The following is an 18,910-nucleotide window of genomic DNA, read 5'->3' as shown; positions in this document are numbered from 1 at the left end:
TGTGTGCCCAGGTGCCCCCCCCAGGTGTGTTCATTTAACCCCTTCCCGCCTGACCTTGTGCGGCCGCCAGGGGGAGCCCGAGCCCCGCGGGGGTCGGAGGGGGCGTGGCCACCCCGGCCCCGCCCCCGGCCCCGCCCCCGGCCCCGCCCCCCGCCGCGGGGGCTCCCAGGGGCGCCAGCAGGGCCAGCTGGGTGGGCGGGGCCAGCAGGTGCTGCCCCCCCGCGGCCACCAGGTGCACCACGTGACCTGAAAATTCCCAAAATTCCGTAAAGTTACACAAAATTACACAAATTCCAGAAATTTTCCCATTTCCCGCCAAATTTTCCCTTTTTTCCCCCAATTTTCTCCACAATTTTTTGTGACTTTTTCCCCATTTTCTTCCCAAATTTCCCCCCTAAATTCCCCACAAATTTCCCATTTTCCCCAAAATTCCCAAATTATCCCAAATTTTCCCATTTTCCGCCAAATTTTCACATTTTTCCCCCAATTTTCCCCTTTCCCCACAATTTTTTGTGATTTTTTTTCCCAATTTCTTTCCAAATTTCCCAAAATTTCCCCCAAAATTCCTCCCAAAATTCCCCATTTTCCACAAAATTCTCAGAATTCCACAAATTTTCCCATTTTCTGCCAAATTTTCCCTTTTTTTCCCGATTTTCCCTTTTCCCCCCAATTTTTTCCCCATTTTCTTTCCAAATTTCCCAAAATTCCCGCCTAAATTCCCCCCCAAATTCCCAAAATTCCACAAATTTCCCCATTTCCCGCAAATTTTCCCATTTTTTCCCAATTTCACTCCCAATTTCCCCCAATTTTTTGTGATTTTCCCAAATTTCTTCCCAAATTTCCACCCCAAAATTCCCCATTTTCCAGAAAATTCCCAGAATTCCACAATTTTCCCCATTTCCCACAAATTTTCCCTTTTTTCCCCCCAATTTTCCCCCCAATTTTTTGCAATTTTTTCCCCATTTTCTTCCCAAATCTCCTAAAATTCCACCAAATTGTCAAACTTTCACAACTTTCCCATTTCCCAAAAATTTTCCCTTTTTTCCCCAATTTTTCCCCTTTTCCCCCCAATTTTTTGTGATTTTTTCCATTTCCTTCCCAAATTTCCCCCCAAAATTCCCCAATTTCCCCAAAATTCCAGAAATTCCACAAATTTCCCATTTCCTGCCAAATTTTCCCTTTTTTCCCAATTTTCCCCCTTTTCCCCCCATTTTTTTCGAGTTTTTCCCCATTTTCTTCCCAAATTTCCGCCCCAAAATTCCACTTTCCCCAAAATTCCCAAAATCCCACAAATTTTCCCATTTTCTGCAAATTTTCCCTTTTTCCCCCCAATTTTCCCCCCAATTTTTTGCGATTTTTCCCCATTTTCTTCAGAAATTTTCCCCAAAATTCCCCAATTTCCCCAAAATTCCCCATTTCCCACAAATTTTCCCATTTCCCGCCAAATTTTCCCTTTTTTTGCCCTATTTTCCCCCTTTTCCCCCAATTTTTTGTGATTTTTTTCCATGTTTTCTTCCCAAATTTCCACCCAAAATTCCCCGAATTCCACAAATTTTCCCATTTTTCCGCAAATTTTCCCTTTTTTTCCCAATTTTCCCCCATTTCCCCCCAATTTTTGCAATTTTTCCCCATTTTCTTCCCAAATTTCCCCCTAAAATTCCCCATTTTCCCCAAAATTCCACAAGTTCCCCAAAAATCCCCCCAAAATTTCCAAATTTTTCCCCAAATTTCCCCCAAAATCCCCAATTTCCCCAAATTTCCCCCAAATCTCCCAAATTCTCCCGAATTCCCCCCAAAATCCCAAAATTTCCTCAAAATTCCCCCCAAATCCTCCCAAAATTCCCGAATTTCCCCCAAAATCCCCCAAAATTCCCAAATTTCTCCGTGAAATCCCCCCAAAATCCTCCCAAAATCCCCAAATTTCCCAAATTTCCAAAAACTCCCAAAATTCCCCCAAAATCCCCCCAAATCCCCAAAAATCCCCCCAAAATCTCCCAAAATCCCAAAAAAATTCCGGAATTTCTCCCAAATTCCCCCCAAAATCCCAAAATTCCCCCCAAAATCCCCAAATTTCCCCCCAAAATTCCCAAAATTTCCTCAAAATTCCCCCCAAATCCTCCCAAAATTCCCCCAAAATCTCCCAAATTCCCCAAAAATCTCCCAAATTCCCCCAAAATCCCCCCAAAATCCCCTAAAATCCCCCCAAAATTCCCCAAATTCCCCCCAAAATCCCCAATTGCCCCCAATTTTTTCCCAAAATTTCCCACCAAATCCCCCCAAATTTCCCCTTAAATTCCCCAAAAAATCCCAAAATTGTTCCAAAACCCCCAAAATCCCAAATTTCCCCCCCAAATTCCCCAAAATTCCCAAATTTCTCCCTAAAATCCCCCCAAAATCCCCCAAAATCCCCCTTAAATTCCCCCAAAAATCCCAAATTTCCTCAAAACCCCCAAAATCTCCCAAATTCCCCCTTAAATTCCCCAAAAAATCTCAAATTTCCCGAAAACCCCCAAAATCTCCCAAATTTCCCCTTAAATTCCCCAAAAAATCCCGAATTTCCCCAAAATCTCCCAAATTTTCCACCAAAATCCCCAAAAAATCCCCAATTTCTCCCAAAATCCCCAGCCCCCCCCCACCCCCCGTGGCCCCGCCCCCTTTCCCACTCACGGGCCAATCCGCGCGCGGGGGGCGGGGCCAGCGCCAGGTGACGTAATGGGGGGGCGGGGCCGAGCGTCACTTTCCCGCCCTGCAGCTGCAACGTCAGAGGGGGCGGGGCCGGCGCGGGGGGCGGGGCCGGAGGGGGGAGGGGCCCCGCGGGTTTGGCCACGCCCCCCGCGGCGGGGGGGGCGGGGCGGGGCGGGGCCAGCGCGGCCAGAGCGCCCAGGCTGACGAGCTCGCCCGCTAAATGGGGGGGAATATGCAAATTAGGGGTGATTAGGGGTAATTGGGGGGATTGGGGGGGTTTGGGGGGGTTTTAGGGGGATTTGGGGGGAATTTGGGGGGGATTTTGGAGGAAAAACGGAAAATTGGGAATTCAAAAATGGCACCCAAGAGGTGGAGGAAGGGGTAGTTATGCAAATTATGTGGTGGTTATGTAAATTAGGGTTAATTAAGAGAATTAGAGACAGTTTTGGGAGACTTTAGAGGGATTTTAAACGGATTTTAGGACAAAAAACAGGAATTTGGGGATTCCAAAATGGCGCCCTGGGGATGGTGGAGGGGGTAGTTATGGAAATTTTATGATAAATATGTAAATTAGGGACTAATTAGGGGAATTAGAGGAATTTGAGGACGTTTTAGGGAAATTTAGGGAGGATTTTGGAGGAAAAACTGGAAGTTGGGAATTCCAAAATGGCGCCCTGAGGGTGGGGCAGGGAGGGGGTATGGAAATTGTGAGATATTTATGCAAATTAGGGGTTAATTAGGGGGAGTGGAGAGGGTTTGGGGGAGTTTTGGGGGGATTTTGCGGGGATTTTGGAGGAAAAACTGGAAGTTGGGAATTCCAAAATGGCGGCCAAGAGGTGGGGGAGAGGGTAGTTATGCAAATTTTATGATAAATATGTAAATTAGGGACTAATTAGGGGAATTAGAGGAGATTTGAGGAGGTTTTAGGGAGATTTTGGGAAGATTTTGGAGGGAAAACTGGAAGTTGGGGATTCCAAAATGGCGCCCTGGGGGTGTGGGATGAGGTAAATATTCAAATTATGGGGCAATTATGCAAATTAGGGACTAATTAGGGAGATTGGAGGGGGTCTGGTGGGGTTTTGGGAGGTTTTGGGTGGATTTTGGGAGGATTTGGGAGGAATAACGGGAAATTAAGAATTCCAAAATGGCGCCCAAGAGGTGGGGGAGAGGGTATTTATGCAAATTATGTTGAAATTATGGAAATTAGGGGTTAATTGGGGAGATTGGAGGGGGTTTGGGGAGATTTTAGGGGGATTTTAGGGGGATTTTGGGAGGATTTTGGGAGGATTTTGGAGGGAAAATGTGAAGTTGGGAATTCCAAAATGGCGCCCCGGTGGTGGGGCAGAGGGTGGGTAAGGAAATTGGGCAATAATTATGCAAATTAGGGGTTAATTAGGGGGATTAGACTGGGTTTGGGGAGGTTTTAGGGGGATTTTGGGGGGATTTTTGGAGGATTTTGGAGGGAAAATGGGAATTTGGGGATTCCAAAATGGCGCCCAAGTGGTGGGGGAGGGGGTAGTTATGCAAATTATGCAAATTATGGGCTAATTAGGGGGATTACAGAGGGTTTGGGGAGGTTTCAGGGGGGTTTTAAAGGGATTTTAGGAGAAAAAACGGGAATTTGGGGATTCCAAAATGGCGCCCAAGAGGTGATGGAGGGGATAGTTATGCAAATTATGAGGTGATTATGCAAATTACAAGTTAATTAAGAGGATAAGAGAGGGTTTGGGGGGGGTTTAGGGGGATTTTAGGGGGATTTGGGGGGGATTTTGGGGGGAATTTGGAGGGAAAACGGGAAGTTGGAAATTCCAAAATGGTGCCCAAGAGGTGGGAGAGAGTATTTATGCAAATTATGTGGTGATTATGCAAATTAGGAGTTAATTAAGAGGATTAGAGAGAGTTTGGGAGGTTTTAGGGGGATTTTGGGAGGATTTGGGAAGGAAAACGAGAATTTTGAGGAAATTTGGAGAAATTTTGGGGAAAACTCTCGGGAATCGCTTTGAGGAGGGGAAAAGCTTTGAGGGCGTGGTCATGCAAATGAGATGCAAATGAGCGCAAAATGAAGGTTTTGAGAAGGGGTTTGAGAGGATTTGGGAGAATTTCGAGGAAATTTGGGATAATTTGAGGGAAATTTTTTAGAATGGCTTTAAGGATTAGAAAATGTTCAAACTGTCTGCAAATGATATTCAAATGACATGCAAATGAGATGAAAACGAACCTTTCAATAGAAAGATTTGATAAAATCTGGGAGAATTTTGAGGAAATTTTGAGAAATTTTGGGGAAAACTCTCAGGAATCACTTTGAGAAAGGGAAAAGCTTTGAAGGCGTGGTCATGCAAATGAGATGCAAATGAGATACAAATGAGCACCAAAGGAAGGTTTTGAGAAGGGATTTGAGATAATTTTGAGGGAATTTGGGAGAATTTCCAGGAAATTTGGGAGAATTTGAGGAAAATTTTTTAGAATGGCTTTAAGGATTAGAAAAGCTACAAACTGTGTGCAAATGAGATGCAAATGATATGCAAATGAGAAGAAAACGAGCGTTTCAGAGGAAAAATTTGAGAAAATCTGGGGGAATTTTGAGGAAATTTGGAGAAATTTGGAGAAATTTTGGGGAAAGCTCCCGGGAATCTCTTTGAGGTGGGGAAAAGCTTTGAAGGCATGGTCATGCAAATGAGATGCAAATGAGCACAAAAGGAAGGTTTTGAGAGGATTTGGGGGAATTTTGAGGAAATTCGGAGCAGCTTTAAGGAAAATTTTCCAAATTGGTTTTTTAGAACTAAAAAGCTTTAAATCGCACTCATGCAAATGAGATACAAAAAAAATGCAAATGAGATACAAATAAAATGCAAATGACCGCAAAAGGAAGATTTTGAGAGGATTTGGGAGAATTTCATGGAAATTTGGGATAATTTGTGGAAAATTTTTAAGAATAGCTTTAAGTATTAGAAAATGTTCAAACCGTGTGCAAATGATATGCAAATGAGATGCAAATGAGAGGAAAATGAGCCTTCTGGTGGAAAAATTAGAAAATCTGGGGGAATTTTAAGGAAATTTTGAGGAAATTTTGGGGAAAACTCTCAGGAACCGCTTTGAGGAGGGGAAAAGCTTCGAGGGCGCGTTCATGCAAATGAGATGCAAATGAGGGGGCGTGACTTACAGGGCAGCCGGGCCTGCATGTCCGGGGCCAGCAGGAGCCGCTGGGGCAGCGCGAAGGCGGCGACGGGCGGGGCCGGCGTTGGCCCCGCCCCCTTTCCCAAATTTGGGGTGGGCGGGGCCGAGGGGGCGGGGCCAACCACCGGGGTGGGCGTGGCCAAGGCGGCGGCTGAAAGGGAACCCGGTTAGGCCACGCCCACCTCATTTAAATACATCAAGCTCCGCCCCCCTGGCCCTCCCCAATGTTTTTAATCCCCAATCCTAATTAAGTGTCTTAATTAAGCCCCGCCCCTGCCTAATTAGGCCACACCCCTTCCTAATTAAGCCCCACCTTAGTTAACCCCCAATCCCAATTAAGACCCACCCCTAATTAACAAGAAGCATTAAGCTCCACCCCCAATTAACTCTCAATCAAGCTCCACTCCTAATTAACTCTACTCCTAATTAACTCCACCCCTAATTAACTCTCAATCAAGCTCCACTCCTACTTAACTGCACCCGTAATTAACCCCACTCCTAATTAACTCCCAATAAACTCCTACCCGTAATTAACCTCACCCCTAATTACCCCACTCCTAATTCTCAATCAAGCTCCACCCCTAATTAACCCCACCTGTAACTAACTCCCAATCAAGGCCCCACCCTAATTAACCCCACCCCCAATTAACCCCACCCCCAATTAACCCCACCCCTAATTAACCCCACCCCAATTAACCCCACCCCTAATTAACCCTGCCCCTAATTAACCCCACCCCAATTAACCCCACCCCCAATTAACCCCGCCCCAATTAACCCCACCCACCCCTAATTAACCCCTAATTAACCCCGCCCCCAATTAACCCCACCCCTACATAACCCACCCCTATTTAGCCCCGCCCCAATTAACCCCACCCACCCCTAATTAACCCCACCCACCCCTAATTAACCCCACCCCTAATTAACACCACCCATAATTAACCCCACCCTTAATTAACAGTCAAGTCCCACCCCTAATTAACCCCACCCCTAATTAACTGCCAATCAAGCCCCACCCCCAATTAACCCCACCCCTCCCTAATTAACTCCCAATCAAGCCCCACCCCTAATTAACCCCACCCCCAATTAACCCCACCCCAATTAACCCCACCCCTAATTAACCCCACACCCCTAATTAACTTGTAATTAACCCCGCCCACAATTAACCCCACCCACCCCTAATTAACCCCTAATTAACCCACCCTAATTAACCCATTACTCACGGTGGGCGGTGCCGGCGGTGGGCGTGGCCAGCAGAGTGGGCGTGGCCCGGGGCGGGGCCAGCGCCAGCCCCAGGTTCAGCCCCGCCCCCTGTGACGTCACCAAGGGGGCGGGGCCCTGCGCGGTGGGCGTGGTCGGGGCGTGGCCAATCGTCACCAGGGGCGGGGCCACCAGCAGGGGGGCGGGGCCCGGCGCGGAGGGGGCGGGGCTTGGCGCGGAGGGGGCGGGGCCGGGCGAGGCCACGCCCCCCGGGGCGGGGCGGGGGGCGGGGAGGAGGAGAACAGCCCGAGGCTCCGCCTTCGGCACCGGCTGCAGCATCCTGGGGAGGGGCGGGGCCAGACAGGTGGGACAGGTGGGACAGGTGGGCACAGGTGGCACAGGTAGGACATGAGATACCCCACGGGTGTGCCCAGGTGTGCCCAGGTGTGCCCAGGTGTGTCCCAAACCCCCCCCAGATGTGCCCAGGTGTGCCTGGGTGTGACACCAGACCCCAACAGGTGTCCCCAGGTGTGCCCAGGTGTGCCCAAAGAGCCTCCCTGGTCTGCCCAGGTGTGCCCAAAACCCTCCCAGGTGTGCCCAAAACCTGCCCAGGTGTGCCCAGGTGTGCCCAAAGAGCCGCCCAGGTGTGCCCAAAACCCTCCCAGGTGTGCCCAGATGTGCCCAGGTGTGACACCAGAGCCCCACAGGTGTACCCAGGTGTCCCCAGGTGTGCCCAGGTGTGTCCCCAGAGCCTCCCAGGTGTGCCCAGGTGTGCCCAGGTGTGCGCAAAGAACCCCCCAGGTGGGCACAGGTGTGACACCAGAGCCCCCCAGGTGTGCCCAGGTGTGCCCAGGTGTGCCCAAAATATCCCCCAGGTGTGGCCAAAGAGTCCCCCAGGTGTGCCCAGGTGTGCCCAGGTGTGTCCCCAGAGCCTCCCAGGTGTGCTCAAAACCTGCCCAGGTGTGCCCAAAATATCCCCCAGGTGTGCCCAGGTGTGCCCAAAGAGCCCCCCAGGTGTGCCCAAAACCCTCCCAGGTGTGACCAGGTGTGCCCAAAATCCTCCGAGGTGTGCCAAAATTCCTCCCAGGTGTGACCAGGTGTGCCCAGGTGTGCCCAAAACCTGCCCGGGTGTTCACAGGTGTGCCCACAGACCACCCAGGTGTGCCCAGGTGTGCCCCAAGAGCCTCCCAGGTGTGTCCCCAACCCCCCCCAGGTGTGCCCAAGTGTGCCACCAGACCCCAACAGGTGTGCCAAGGTGTGCCCAAAACCTGCCCAGGTGTACCCCCAGAGCCTCCCAGGTGTGCCCTGGTGTGCCCAAAGAGCCTCCCAGGTGTGCCCAGGTGTGGCCAAAACCCTCCCAGGTGTGCCCAGGTGTGTCCCCAGACCCCCCCAGGTGCGTCCCCAAGCCCCCCAGGTGTGCCCAGAACCCCCCAGGTGTGCCCAGGTGTGCCCTCAGAACCCCCCAGGTGTGCCCAGGTGTGCCCAAAGAGCCCCCCAGGTGTGCCCAGGTGTGCCCAAAGAGCCCCCCAGGTGTGTTCAGGTTAGCCCAGGTGTGCCCAGGTGTGCCCAAAATCCTCCCAGGTGTGCCCAGGTGTGCCCAGAGACCCACCCAGGTGTGCCCAAAATCCTCCCAGGTTTGACCAGCTGTGACCAGGTGTGACACCAGACCCCCCCAGGTGTGCCCCAAACCTGCCCAGGTGTGCTTAGGTGTGCCCACAGACCACCCAGGTGTGCCCAGGTGTGCCCCCAGACCCCCCCAGGTGTGCCCCGGTGTGCCCCCAGAGCCTCCCAGGTGTGCCCAGGTGTGCCGAAGTGTACCCAAAACCCGCCCAGGTGTGCCCAGGTGTGCACAGGTGTGCCCAAAATCCTCCCAGCTGTGCCCAGGTGTGACACCAGACACCCACAGGTGTGACCAAAACCCTCCCAGGTGTGCACAGGTGTGCCCAGGTGTGCTCCCAGAACTTCCCAGGTGTGTCCCAAACCCCTCAGGTGTGTCCCAACCCCCTCAGGTGTGTCCCAACCCCCTCAGGTGTGTCCCAACCCCCCTCAGGTGTGTCCCACCTGTCCAGGTGTGTCCCAACCCCCCTCAGGTGTGTCCCCACCCCCCAGGTGACCCCAGACCCCCCCAGGTGTGTCCCAAACCCCCTCAGGTGTGTCCCAACCCCCCTCAGGTGTGTGCCCAACCCCCCAGGTGTGCCCAGGTGTGCCCCCAACCCCCAGGTGCATGCCCAGGTGAGTGCCCACCCCCCAGGTGTGTCCCCAACCCCCCCAGACCCCCCCAGGTGCATGCCCAGGTGTGTCCCCAATTCCCCCAGGTGTGTCCCCACCCCCCAGGTGAGTGCCCAGGTGCCCCCAGGTGTGCCCAGGTGTGTCCCCACTCCCTCAGGTGTGTCCCCATCCCCCAAGGTGTCCCAGACCCCCACGTGTGTGCCCAGGTGTGTGCCCAACCCCCCAGGTGAGTACCCAGATGTGCCCAGGTGTGTCCCAAACCTCCCCAGCTGTGCCCCCAGACCCCCCAGGTGTGTCCCCACCCCCCAGGTGAGTGTGCAGGTGCGTCCCCACCCCCCAGGTGTGCCCCCAGACCCTCCCAGGTGTGTCCCAAACCCCCCCAGACCCTCCCAGGTGTGTGCCCCCCGACCCCCCAGGCATGCCCAGGTGCGTTACCTGTTGACCTTCATGCGGACGGGTTTGGGGCGTGGGGGCGGTTCGGGCGCGGCCGCCACGTCCCACAGGAGGCGCCGCGTCAGGCGGAAGCGCGGCAGGAACCGATCGGCCGCGTAGCGCGACAGGTGAGCCTCCAGCGCCAGCAGCTGGAACGGGGACAGGTCCACCTGCTGGGGGGGGCACACCTGTGTGACACACCTGTGTGATCTGTAACACACCTGTGATACACCTGTACCCATCTCTGTCACACCTGTACCACCCCCAGGCTCAGGTGAGCCTCCAGCGCCAGCAGCTGGAACGGGGACAGGTCCACCTGCTGGGGACACACACCTGTGTGACACACCTGTGTGATCTATGATACACCTGTGACACACCTGTGTCACACCGGTGCGATCTCTGACACACCTGTGTGATCTCTGACACACCTGTGACACACCTGTGACACCTGTGTCACAGCTGTGTGATCTGTGACACACCTGAGTGATCTCTGTCACACCTGTGACACACCTGTCACACCTGTGTCACACCTGTGTGATCTCTGTCACACCTGTGTCACACCTGTGTCACACCTGTGTCACACCTGTGTCACACCTGTACCCATCCCTGGCACACCTGAGTGCCCTCTGATACACCTGTGTGACACACCTGTGACACCTGTGATATACCTGTCATACCTGTAATACACCTGTGATACACCTGTGTGATCTCTGATACACCTGAGTGATCTTTGATACACCTGTGACACACCTGTGAAACACCTGTGACACACCTGTGACACACCTGTGATACACCTGAGTGATCTCTGACACACCTGTGATACACCTATCACACCTGTGATACACCTGTCATACACCTGTACCACCTGTAGCAACCCCCAGGCTCAGGTGAGCCTCCAGCGCCAGCAGCTGGAACGGGGACAGGTCCACCTGCTGGGGATGGACAGACACACCTGTGTGACACACCTGTGACACACCTGTGATACACCTGAGTGACACCTGAGTGACCAGTGATACACCTGTGTGATCTCTGACACACCTGTACCCATCCCTGATACACCTGAGTGACCTCTGATACACCTGTGCGGCCTCTGATACACCTGTGACACACCTGTGTGATCTGTGATACACCTGAGTGATCTCTAACACACCTGTGACACACCTGTGATACACCTGTGACACACCTGAGTGATCTCTGATACACCTGTGTGACACACCTGTGACACACCTGTGACACACCTGAGTGACGTCTGATGCACCTGTACCCATCCCTGATACACCTGAGTGATCTCTGATACACCTGTGACACACCTGAGTGACACCTGTCACACCTGTGTCACACCTGTACCACCCCCAGGCTCAGGTGAGCCTCCAGTGCAGCAGCTGGAACGGGGACAGGTCCACCTGCTGGGGGGGACACCTGTGTGACACATCTGTGACACACCTGAGTGACACCTGTCACACCTGTGATACACCTGTACCCATCCCTGACACACCTGTGCCACACCTGAGTGAACAGTGACACACCTGTGTCACATCTGAGTGTCCAAACCGCCCCAGGTGTGTCTGTACCTGTCCAGGTGTGTCCCAGGTGTGTCTGTGCCTGTCCCAGGTGTGTCCCAGGTGTGTCTGTACCTGTCCCAGGTGTGTCTGTGCCTGTCCCAGGTGTGTCTGTGCCTGTCCAGGTGTGTCTGTACCTGTCCCAGGTGTGTCCCAGGTGTGTCTGTACCTGTCCAGGTGTGTCTGTGCCTGTCCAGGTGTGTCTGTGCCTGTCCCAGGTGTGTCTGTACCTGTCCAGGTGTATCTCACCTGTCCCAGGTGTGTCTGTGCCTGTCCCAGGTGTGTCTGTGCCTGTCCCAGGTGTGTCTGTACCGGTCCAGGTGTGTCTGTACCTGTCCCAGGTGTGTCTGTACCGGTCCAGGTGTGTCTGTACCTGTCCCAGGTGTGTCTGTACCTGTCCCAGGTGTGTCTGTGCCTGTCCAGGTGTGTCTGTGCCTGTCCCAGGTGTGTCTGTGCCTGTCCCAGGTGTGTCTGTGCCTGTCCAGGTGTGTCTGTACCTGTCCCAGGTGTGTCTGTACCTGTCCCAGGTGTGTCTGTGCCTGTCCAGGTGTGTCTGTGCCTGTCCCAGGTGTGTCTGTGCCTGTCCCAGGTGTGTCTGTGCCTGTCCAGGTGTGTCTGTACCTGTCCCAGGTGTGTCTGTACCTGTCCCAGGTGTGTCTGTACCTGTCCAGGTGTGTCTGTACCTGTCCCAGGTGTATCTCACCTGTCCAGGTGTGTCTCACCTGTCCCAGGTGTGTCTGTGCCTGTCCCAGGTGCGTCTGTGCCTGTCCCAGGTGTGTCTGTACCTGTCCACGTGTGTCTGTACCTGTCCCAGGTGTGTCTGTACCTGTCCCAGGTGTGTCTGTGCCTGTCCAGGTGTGTCTCACCTGTCCCAGGTGTGTCTGTGCCTGTCCCAGGTGTGTCTCACCTGTCCGAGGTGTATTTCACCTGTCCCAGGTGTGTCTGTACCTGTCCCAGGTGTGTCTCACCTGTCCAGGTGTGTCTGTGCCTGTCCAGGTGTGTCTCACCTGTCCCAGGTGTGTCTGTACCTGTCCCAGGTGTATCTGTACCTGTCCCAGGTGTGTCTGTACCTGTCCCAGGTGTGTCTGTACCTGTCCAGGTGTGTCTGTACCTGTCCAGGTGTGTCTGTGCCTGTCCCAGGTGTGTCTGTACCTGTCCAGGTGTGTCTGTACCTGTCCCAGGTGTGTCTGTGCCTGTCCCAGGTGTGTCTGTGCCTGTCCCAGGTGTGTCTGTGCCTGTCCAGGTGTGTCTGTACCTGTCCAGGTGTGTCTGTGCCTGTCCCAGGTGTGTCTGTGCCTGTCCCAGGTGTGTCTGTGCCTGTCCCAGGTGTGTCTGTACCTGTCCAGGTGTGTCTCACCTGTCCCAGGTGTGTCTCACCTGTCCCAGGTGTGTCTGTGCCTGTCCCAGGTGTGTCTGTGCCTGTCCAGGTGTGTCTGTACCTGTCCCAGGTGTGTCTCACCTGTCCCAGGTGTGTCTGTGCCTGTCCCAGGTGTGTCTGTACCTGTCCAGGTGTGTCTGTACCTGTCCCAGGTGTGTCTGTACCTGTCCCAGGTGTGTCTGTGCCTGTTCAGGTGTGTCTGTACCTGTCCCAGGTGTGTCTGTGCCTGTCCAGGTGTGTCTGTGCCTGTCCCAGGTGTGTCTGTACCTGTCCCAGGTGTGTCTGTGCCTGTCCCAGGTGTGTCTGTACCTGTCCCAGGTGTGTCTGTGCCTGTCCAGGTGTGTCTGTGCCTGTCCCAGGTGTGTCTCACCTGTCCCAGGTGTGTCTGTGCCTGTCCAGGTGTGTCTGTGCCTGTCCCAGGTGTGTCTCACCTGTCTCAGGTGTGTCTGTACCTGTCCCAGGTGTGTCTGTACCTGTCCAGGTGTGTCTGTGCCTGTCCCAGGTGTGTCTCACCTGTCTCAGGTGTGTCTGTACCTGTCCAGGTGTGTCTGTACCTGTCCAGGTGTGTCTGTACCTGTCCCAGGTGTATCTCACCTGTCCCAGGTGTGTCTGTGCCTGTCCAGGTGTGTCTGTGCCTGTCCAGGTGTGTCTGTACCTGTCCCAGGTGTGTCTCAGGTGTGTCTCACCTGTCCCAGGTGTGTCTGTACCTGCCCAGGTGTGTCTGTACCTGTCCAGGTGTGTCTGTGCCTGTCCCAGGTGTGTCTCTCACCTGTCCAGGTGTGTCTGTACCTGTCCAGGTGTGTCTCACCTGTCCCAGGTGTGTCTGTGCCTGCCCAGGTGTGTCTGTGCCTGTCCAGGTGTGTCTGTCCCTGTCCCAGGTGTATCTCACCTGTCCCAGGTGTGTCTGTGCCTGTCCCAGGTGTGTCTGTGCCTGTCCCAGGTGTGTCTGTACCTGTCCCAGGTGTATCTCACCTGTCCCAGGTGTGTCTGTGCCTGTCCCAGGTGTGTCTGTACCTGTCCAGGTGTGTCTCACCTGTCCCAGGTGTGTCTGTACCTGTCCCAGGTGTGTCTGTACCTGTCCAGGTGTGTCTGTGCCTGTCCCAGGTGTGTCTGTACCTGTCCAGGTGTGTCTGTACCTGTCCAGGTGTGTCTGTACCTGTCCTGGTGTATCTCACCTGTCCCAGGTGTGTCTGTGCCTGTCCAGGTGTGTCTGTGCCTGTCCCAGGTGTGTCTGTACCTGTCCAGGTGTGTCTGTACCTGTCCCAGGTGTGTCTGTGCCTGTCCCAGGTGTGTCTGTACCTGTCCCAGGTGTGTCTGTACCTGTCCAGGTGTGTCTATACCTGTCCCAGGTGTGTCTGTACCTGTCCAGGTGTGTCTGTACCTGCCCAGGTGTGTCTGTACCTGTCCCAGGTGTGTCTGTACCTGCCCCAGGTGTGTCTGTGCCTGTCCCAGGTGTGTCTGTACCTGTCCAGGTGTGTCTGTGCCTGTCCAGGTGTGTCTGTGCCTGTCCAGGTGTGTCTGTGCCTGTCCCAGGTGTGTCTGTACCTGTCCAGGTGTGTCTGTACCTGTCCCAGGTGTGTCTGTACCTGTCCCAGGTGTGTCTGTACCTGTCCAGGTGTGTCTGTACCTGTCCCAGGTGTGTCTGTACCTGTCCCAGGTGTGTCTGTGCCTGTCCAGGTGTGTCTGTGCCTGTCCAGGTGTGTCTGTACCTGTCCAGGTGTATCTCACCTGTCCCAGGTGTGTCTGTGCCTGTCCCAGGTGTGTCTGTATCTGTCCAGGTGTGTCTGTGCCTGTCCCAGGTGTGTCTGTGCCTGTCCAGGTGTGTCTGTGCCTGTCCCAGGTGTGTCTGTGCCTGTCCCAGGTGTGTCTGTACCTGTCCCAGGTGTGTCTGTGCCTGTCCAGGTGTGTCTGTACCTGTCCCAGGTGTGTCTGTATCTGTCCAGGTGTGTCTGTACCTGTCCCAGGTGTATCTCACCTGTCCAGGTGTGTCTGTACCTGTCCCAGGTGTGTCTCACCTGTCCCAGGTGTGTCTGTACCTGTCCCAGGTGTGTCTGTACCTGTCCAGGTGTGTCTCACCTGTCCCAGGTGTGTCTGTACCTGTCTCAGGTGTGTCTGTGCCTGTCCCAGGTGTGTCTGTACCTGTCCCAGGTGTGTCTGTACCTGTCCCAGGTGTGTCTGTACCTGTCCCAGGTGTGTCTCACCTGTCCAGGTGTGTCTGTACCTGTCTCAGGTGTGTGTATATCTATCTCAGGTGTGTCTGTACCTGTCCATACCTGTCCCAGGTGTATCTCACCTGTCCAGGTGTATCTCACCTGTCCCAGGTGTGTCTGTACCTGTCTGTACCTGTCCAGGTGTGTCTGTACCTGTCCAGGTGTATCTCACCTGTCTCAGGTGTGTCTGTGCCTGTCCCAGGTGTGTCTATCTCTATCCCAGGTGTGTCTGTGCCTGCCCAGGTGCATCTCACCTGGAAGGGGTGTGGCTCCAGCACCCGCAGGACCAGCCCAGGTGTGTCTGTACCTGTCTGTACCTGTCTCAGGTGTGTCTGTGCCTGTCCCAGGTGTCTCTCACCTGTCCAGGTGTATCTCACCTGTCCCAGGTGTGTCTGTACCTGTCCAGGTGTGTCTGTACCTGTCCCAGGTGTATCTCACCTGTCTCAGGTGTATCTCACCTGTCCCAGGTGTGTCTGTACCTGTCCCAGGTGTGTCTGTACCTGTCCCAGGTGTGTCTGTGCCTGTCCCAGGTGTATCTCACCTGTCCCAGGTGTGTCTGTACCTGTCCCAGGTGTGTCTATACCTGTCCCAGGTGTGTCTGTACCTGTCCCAGGTGTGTCTGTGCCTGTCCAGGTGTGTCTGTACCTGTCCCAGGTGTGTCTGTACCTGTCCAGGTGTGTCTGTGCCTGTCCCAGGTGTGTCTGTACCTGTCCAGGTGTGTCTGTGCCTGTCCCAGGTGTGTCTGTACCTGTCCAGGTGTGTCTGTGCCTGTCCCAGGTGTGTCTGTGCCTGTCCCAGGTGTGTCTGTACCTGTCCCAGGTGTGTCTGTGCCTGTCCCAGGTGTGTCTCACCTGTCCCAGGTGTGTCTGTGCCTGTCCCAGGTGTGTCTGTACCTGTCCAGGTGTGTCTGTACCTGTCCCAGGTGTGTCTGTACCTGTCCCAGGTGTCTCTCACCTGTCCAGGTGTATCTCACCTGTCTGTACCTGTCCAGGTGTGTCTATATTTATCCCAGGTTATCTCTCACCTGTCCAGGTGTATCTCACCTGGAAGGGGTGTGGCTCCAGCGCTCTCAGGACCAGCGCAGGTGCGCCGAGGCTCAGGCCAGGTGTGACGAGGGGGGAGGTGACGGGGCGGGGCTCGAACAGGTCTGGGTGGTTGCACCTGTCCAGGTGTGTCTGTACCTGTCTCTCACCTGTACAGGTGTGTCTATATCTATCCCAGGTGTGTCTGTACCTGTCCCAGGTGTGTCTGTGCCTGTGCCAGGTGTGTCTGTACCTGTCCCAGGTGTGTCTGTACCTGTCTATACCTATCTCAGGTGTATCTCTCACCTGTCCAGGTGTGTCTGTACCTGTCTCTCACCTGTCCAGGTGTGTCTATATTTATCCCAGGTTATCTCTCACCTGTCCCAGGTGTATCTCACCTGCCCAGGTGTGTCTCACCTGGAAGGGGTGTGGCTCCAGCGCCCGCAGGACCAGCGCAGGTGCGCCGAGGCTCAGGCCAGGTGTGACGAGGGGGGAGGTGACGGGGCGGGGCTCGAACAGGTCAGGGTGGTTGCACACCTTCCGCAGCTGCATCAGCACGTTGATGACGCTCATGAAGTGGCCGCTGGCCAAGGTGGCCTTGGTGCTGCGGGGGAAATTTGGGGTTACCTGGGGTACCTGGGCACACCTGAGATACACCTGAGATCACCTGAGAGATGTGGGAGGGGTTTGAAGGAGAAATTTGGGGATTGAAAGGGAAATTTCGGGGTTAAAAAGGGAAATTTGGGGGTCCTGGGTGACCTTGATGGTAAAAATGGGACACAAAAGTCACCTGGGGGCACCTGAGCACACCTGGGGGTCACCTGGGGAATCTGGGACGGGTTTGAAAGGGAAATTTGGGGGTTTGAAAGAGAAATTTGGGGTCACCTGGGGGCATCTGGGGGCACTTGGGGGTCACCTGAGATCACCTGAGCACACCTGGGGGTCACCTGAGCTCACCTGGGGAATCTGGGAGGGGTTTGAAAGGGAAATTTGGGGGTCCAGGGGGGCCTTGGTGCTGCGGGGGAGGGGCACAGGGGTTACCTGGGGTACCTGAGATCACCTGAGGTCACCTGAGCTCACCTGAGAGACGTGGGAGGGGTTTGAAAGGGAAATTTGGGGGGTTAAAAGGGAAATTCGGGGTCACCTGGGGCACCTGGGGGCATCTGGAGCACTTGGGGGTCACCTGAGATCACCTGTGCACACCTGGGGGTCACCTGAGCTCACCTGAGAGACGTGGGAGGGGCTTGAAAGGGAAATTTGGGGATTTAAGGGGAAATTTGGGGGTCCAGGGGGGCCTTGGTGGCAAAAATGGGACACAGAAATCACCTGGGGGTTACCTGGGGGTTACCTGGGGTCACCTGAGCTCACCTGAGTTACATGGGAGGGGTTTGAAAGGGAAATTTGGGGGTTTAAAAGGGAAATTTGGGGGTTCAGGGGGGCCTTGATGGTCAAAAACAGGTGGAGAAGTCACCTGGGGGTTACCTGAGCTCACCTGGGGGTTACCTGAGCTCACCTGGGGGTTACCTGGGGGCACCTGAATACACCTGAGCTCATCTGAGATCACCTGGGGGTTACCTGGGGAATTTGGGAAGGGTTTAAAAGGGAAATTTGGGGGTCCAGGGGGACCTTGATGGTCAAAACCAGGTGGAGAAATCACCTGAGGGTTACCTGAGATCACCTGGGGGTTACCTGGGGTCACCTGAGATCACCTGAGATCATCTGAGGGTCACCTGGGGAATCTGGGAGGGGTTTGAAAGGGAAATTTGGGGGTTGAAAGGGAAATTTGGGGATTTAAGGGGAAATTTGGGGGTCCTGGGTGGATCAGGTGATGTAGGGGACAGCCACAGGGGTCACCTGGGGTCACCTGAGCTCACCTGAGATCACCTGAGAGACGTGGGAGGGGTTTGAACGGGAAATTTGGGGGTTTAAAAGGGAAATTTGGGGATTTAAAGGGGAAATTTGGGGGTTCAGGGGGACCTTGGTGGCAAAAATGGGACACAGAAATCACCTGGGCACACCTGAGCTCACCTGAGATCACCTGGGGGTCACCTGGGGGTCACCTGGGGAATTTGGGAGGGGTTTGAAAGGGAAATTTGGAGATTTAAGGGGAAATTTGGGGGTCCAGGGGGGCCTTGGTGCTGCGGGGGAGGGGCACAGGAGTTACCTGGGGGTACCTGAGAGCATCTGAACACACCTGAGCACATCTGGGGGTCACCTGGGGGTCACCTGGGGAATTTGGGAGGGGTTTGAAAGGGAAATTTGGGGATTTAATGGGGAAATTTGGGAGTTCAGGGGGGCCTTGATGGTAAAAATGGATGGAGAAGTCACCTGGGGGTTACCTGGGGGCACCTGAACACACCTGAGATCACCTGGGGGTCACCTGAGCTCACCTGAGAGATGTGGGAAGCGTTTGAAAGGGAAATTTGGGGGTTTAAAAGGGAAATTCGGGGTCACCTGAGCTCACCTGGGGGCACCTGAGCTCACCTGGGCTCACCTGAGCTCACCTGAGCTCACCTGGGGGTCACCTGAGCTCACCTGAGAGACGTGGGAGGGGTTTGAAAGGGAAATTTGGGGGTCCAGGGGGGTCTTGATGATCAAAAATGGATGGAGATGTCACCTGCGGGTTACCTGAGCTCACCTGAGCTCACCTGAGTTACGTGGGAGGGGTTTGAAAGGGAAATTTGGGGGTTTAATGGGGAAATTTGGGGATTTAAAGGGGAAATTTGGGGTCACCTGGGGGTACCTGAGAGCACCTGAGCACACCTGAGATCATCTGAGCTCACCTGGGGAATTTGGGAGGGGTTTGAAAGGGAAATTTGGGGGTCCAGGGAGGCCTTGGTGCTGCGGGGGAGGGGCACAGGGGTTACCTGGGGGTACCTGAGATCACCTGAGCACACCTGAGCTCACCTGAGCTCACCTGGGGAATTTGGGAGGGGTTTGAAAGGGAAATTTGGGGATTTGAAAGCGAAATTTGGGGGTTTAAAAGGGAAATTTGGGGTCACCTGAGCTCACCTGGGGGTACCT

The 18,910-nt window shown here is 54.4% G+C and overlaps 1 protein-coding gene across 1 annotated transcript in view; it reads right to left on the bottom strand.

The window, feature by feature from the left end:
* SRCAP (Snf2 related CREBBP activator protein) overlaps positions 1-18,910 on the bottom strand; it is a 110,293-nt gene that overhangs the window by 40,118 nt on the left and 51,265 nt on the right. Inside the window, exons 21-26 of the mRNA XM_072936391.1 lie at positions 16,304-16,490; positions 9,721-9,890; positions 7,080-7,396; positions 5,846-6,010; positions 2,668-2,901; positions 40-246 (exon numbers count right to left, since the gene is read on the bottom strand). Coding sequence (XP_072792492.1) covers positions 40-246; positions 2,668-2,901; positions 5,846-6,010; positions 7,080-7,396; positions 9,721-9,890; positions 16,304-16,490 — 1,280 coding nt within the window. The remainder of the gene's footprint in view (positions 1-39; positions 247-2,667; positions 2,902-5,845; positions 6,011-7,079; positions 7,397-9,720; positions 9,891-16,303; positions 16,491-18,910) is intronic.

Source organism: Taeniopygia guttata, chromosome 16 (genome assembly GCF_048771995.1).
Source record: "Taeniopygia guttata chromosome 16, bTaeGut7.mat, whole genome shotgun sequence".
NCBI lineage: Eukaryota > Metazoa > Chordata > Aves > Passeriformes > Estrildidae > Taeniopygia > Taeniopygia guttata.
The sequence above is the reverse complement of the archived record's forward strand: the minus strand, read 5'-3'. Positions and strand labels throughout refer to the sequence as shown.